The following is a 4,576-nucleotide window of genomic DNA, read 5'->3' on the forward strand; positions in this document are numbered from 1 at the left end:
AAAGATCAGAGACAGTTGCTGTGGAAGCAGAAAACTCTCTGATTGGTCAAATTCAAGCCCCACCCACTGACTCTCAGATCATCAATTACATCATTTCCTCCTGACTGTGCTGTAGTAGAAGAACTTTGTCCTTGTGCTGTGTGTGTGTTTAAGGACTCCAAAGACATGCTGCTGTTTGTCTTTCTGTTTCTATGTCCCGTTCTAGGTGAGATTAAGAACAGGGATTGAAGTTTGGTTCCAGCTGCTGCATTAACCACATCTTCAGGCTGCATTTCACTCCTTTTCTCCTTCACTCACCTTCACTTTGTCTCCTTTTTCCAAGACCAGTAGTTGGAGACACAATCTCTCCTGATAGAGATCAAGTCAGTCAGAGTCAGAGTTTCTTTATTGTCATTCGCACCTCATGTGGTACATGTGGTGGAGCGAAATTATGTCCACAAGGTCCCAGTTACATCCAACAATAAAATGTATAAGAAAAACAGTAATAACATCTAAGATATGAACTAAGAAAAACATCAACTAAATATACACTAAGCACTCATAACATAAAACATTGAACATCAGCACAAACATGAACATGAGTCTGTGAGCAGATGTGCACGCATGAACACATCAACATTGAAACAGATCAGCAGCAACATGAAACAGATCAGCAGCAACATGATATGGTTTTTCACAGTGATTATTCTAGTTAGAGATTCATGAGTCTAACAGCCTCAGGGTAGAAGCTGTTCCTCAGTCTAGTGGTTCTACACTTAATGCTCCTTAACCTCCTTCCTGAGGGGAGTGGGGCAAAAAGTGTGTGTGCTGGGTGGGTGGGGTCCTTCATGATGCAGGTGGCCCTCTTCCTGCATCTGGAGGTGTAGATGTCTGTGATGGTGGGGAGACTGATTCCAACAGATTTCTGTGCAGCCTTCACCACTCTCTGCAAAGCTTTTCTTTCTGCAGCTGTGCAGCCTCCATGCCACACATTGATGCTCGAGCACAGGATGCTCTCCACTGCACACCTGTAGAAGGAGGTGAGGACTGAGCTTCCCAGACCAGCTCGCCTCAGCCGTCTGAGGAAGTAGAGTCTCTGATGAGCTTTCTTGATCAGGCTGGTGGTGTTGTTGCTCCAGCTGAGGTTGTCATTCATGTGTACACCCAAGTACTTGTAGCTGGAGACCACTTCCACCGCAGATCCTCTTATGTTCAGGGGGGTGTAGGTGTTTTTGTTCCTTCTGAAGTCCACAATCATCTCCTTTGTCTTCTTCACATTGATGTGAAGGTTATTCTCTCTGCACCAGCTCTCCAGGTGTTCCACCTCTTGCCTGTAGCTGGACTCATCATTGTTTGTGATGCATCCCACCACCGCTGTATCATCTGCAAACTTTACAATGTGACAGCCTGGATGGGTAGCTGCACAATCATATGTGAGCAGAGTAAACAGAAGGGGGCTCAACACACATCCCTGAGGAGAGCCAGTGCTGAGGGTTATGGTGGAGGAGGAGAGGTTGTGGATCCTCACTAACTGTGGTCTGTTTGTTAAAAAGTCTAGTACCCAGTTGCAGATGGAGGGGCTTAGTCCTAGTGTGGATAGTTTGTCCATCAGGGTTTGGGGGATCATGGTGTTGAAGGCGGATGTGAAGTCCACAAAGAGCATACGGACGTAGGAGTTTTTCTGCTCGAGGTGATTGAGCGCAGTGTGGACCACAGAGGAACAGAAGGACAAACTGTCACACTCTCATGTCAGTACAAGACAACAGCAACTTGTGTTGATCTTCACTGGTTCAGACAATGTTCTCACCTTCAGGCTCCTCAGTTCCTCCTTTGGAAAAGAGGTAAATGGGGCTCAGAGGAATATATTCCTGATGGTGGATATGGCTCCCAAACAACAGCAACATCAAGTGAATTGAGCATCAGGAATCTACCCCTGGCAGGCACAGCTTTCTACTACTGTACTCTGGAGACACAGTGATACAAAGAGTAGAAGAGACTGTACAAAAACCTGAACATACATATCTGACTAGTCTTCAAAGAGGAGGGATGTGGGATTCAAAGCACAGCTTCCTATCAGATGGATTCTGATCATTCTTGTTCTCTCACACTCCCTGTGGTTCCAGCTGCCACAGCTAAGCTGCTACTGGCCGTTACAATCTACAGTCAACTCTGAGTGCAGGAAATGTTGCTTCTGTTTCCTCCAGTTTCATGTCAGTCTTGGTTTGTTTTTCCTGGGTGTCACCATGACTCTATCCTTGGTAAATGTGTGTCCCTGCATCAAAGCACAGCTGCTGCTGGTCTGGTAAAAATTGTTCAGGTATAATTTTCACACTGAGCTGACAGTCAGCCATCAAAAACAACCAGATCAGCTGTGCCACTGTGTAAAGTTTTGGTGCTGATTTAAAGTTTGCATGAACAAAATATATATGATCTGGTGGTCAATGTGATGACACAGTGACTCAGATGGTAGAAATGCTGCCGCTCAGTGAGAAGGTCACAAGTCCAAATCCCAGCCTTTCTGGGTGGAGTTTGCATGTTTTCTCCGTGCATGCGTGGGTTTTCTCCTGGTACTCCAGTTTCCTCCCACAGACCAAAAATATGCATGTTAGGCTGATTGGTAACTCTAAATTGTCCCTAGGTGAGAGAGAGGGAGAGAATGGTTGTTTGTCTCATATGTCCCTGTGATGGACTGGAGACCTGTCCAGGTGTCCCCACCTCTCTCACAGTGATTGTTGGAGATGGGCACCAGTGACCCTGTGTGACCAGAAAAGGAGGAAGCAGGTAAAGGTGATAGATGCATGATGTTGGTCAATGTCTCATCCATCGTTCTGTTGTAGCTCAGCCTTCATTCGACACGTCAAGGTTCTTTACTGTCATGCACACCACATGTCGAACATTCAATTCAATTCAATTCAATTCAAAAATACTTTATTAATCCCAGAGGAAAATTATTTGTTGTTGTAACTCGTTATCCTCATTTCATTAAGAGATGTTATAGATGCTGATGCTGTAGACAGGAAGGATATCTTGTAAAGGTCTATCTCACAGTGGATCCTAAGAAACTGGCTGCAGATGCTGTCCGATCTGTCCACCCAGACTCGGCTGGCCTCTCGGTTCCCTTTGGGCTGTAGGACCGCCCAAATGCTGGGCAGAACTCCTCCCAGAGCGATGGCCACTCCTCCCAGCAGTCTGCCAAGCTCCTCGTCGCTGCGGACAGCCAACTGTAGGTGCTGAGGGACGATCTTGTCCTTCAGCTGTCCTGAGCCGTGTTTCCTGCTAGTTCCAGGATCTCAGTGGTCAGGCACTCGAGCACAGCAGGCAGGTAGATGAGAATGCGTCCACAGAACATCCTTTTCAACTCACTTGAGATTTGGGGCTGTAGTTGAGATATTATTTGAGCTTTTGAGATGTTAATCAGCTGCTGCTGGTTGTAGAAAACTGTCTTGTTGCTATGGTTACGCATCAAAACAAATGTCCAAAACTAAAAAAGTTTCAGTAAAAATCCTTCCAGCTGCTCAGCATCTGATACCAGAGGAAACAATCATCCAGAAAATGTGACTTACATCCAGAAAAAGAGGAATTAAAGTTTCCAAAAGCAAAATCTCAGAATGAAACAGAGCTGCTCCAACATGCAGACACCTGGAGCGGAGCAGTTCTAGAACATGTGGTGGAACGAAACTTTGTACATAGAGTTCCAGTTACAGCCAACAAAAATACAAGGTATGATTCTTAATGATGTCAAGTAATTCTAAAGGTTTTATTGGATCAACTGTATTTAAAGAGGGATAATCTTTATTTATAAAGTTAGAAGGAAAATCAGAAACATTATCAACATTTTTTGCAAGGTGTGATCCCACATTTATAAAAAATGTTTTAATTATTTGCTATTTCTGTTGGATCTGTTATACTGTAAGTGAAGTGCCATCCTGAAATGAAGCCTGGGATGGAGTAGAGGTATTTTCTTATTAAGTAGTAGTTTTAAAATATCCCATGTAGATTTTGAATTATTTGATTTTTTAAATTTGATTTGATTTTGAATTATTTGATGTAAATAGATCACTATGGTAATTTCGTTTAGTATTTCTAATGAGGTGATTATAATTATTCCTATGATTTTTGTATGTTGCATAATTTAAAGGACTGGGGTTTAACAAATGGTTCTGATCATAAAATTAGAATATCATGAAAAAGTTAATTTATTTCAGTAATTCCATTCAAAAAGTGAAACTTGTATATTATATTCATTCATTACACACAGACTGATATATTTCAAATGTTTATTTCTTTTAATGATGATGATTATAACTGACATCTAATGAAAACCCCAAATTCAGTATCTCAGAAAATTAGAATATTATTTAAGACCAATAAAAAAATATCCTGATGCATGCTCAATAATCCAGGTAGAAAAATCCAAAAAAGTTCAATCTGGTCCTCTGGACATTCAAAAAATCAAAAACAAAACAAAGCAAAAAAAATCTAGAAACGTTTCGTCTCTCATCCAAGAGACTTCCTCAGTCTGAGGTGCTGTTTTCAGCTGTCTCTTAAATAGCACCTTCTCAGAGTGGATCAACCAGTTTGCTGCTGACAACCAACC

General features: G+C 42.5%; 1 protein-coding gene across 1 annotated transcript in view; it reads right to left on the minus strand.

Annotated features, from left to right (window-relative positions):
• LOC119414339 (T cell receptor alpha variable 9-1) overlaps positions 1-1,995 on the minus strand; it is a 9,868-nt gene extending 7,873 nt beyond the window's left edge. The window contains exon 1 of the mRNA XM_037681432.1: positions 1,942-1,995. Coding sequence (XP_037537360.1) covers positions 1,942-1,995 — 54 coding nt within the window. The remainder of the gene's footprint in view (positions 1-1,941) is intronic.
• Between the last annotated feature and the right edge of the window lie 2,581 nt (positions 1,996-4,576).

The sequence above is a fragment of the Nematolebias whitei genome, chromosome 9, assembly GCF_014905685.2.
Source record: "Nematolebias whitei isolate Nwh7 chromosome 9, NemWhi1, whole genome shotgun sequence".
Lineage (NCBI taxonomy): Eukaryota > Metazoa > Chordata > Actinopteri > Cyprinodontiformes > Rivulidae > Nematolebias > Nematolebias whitei.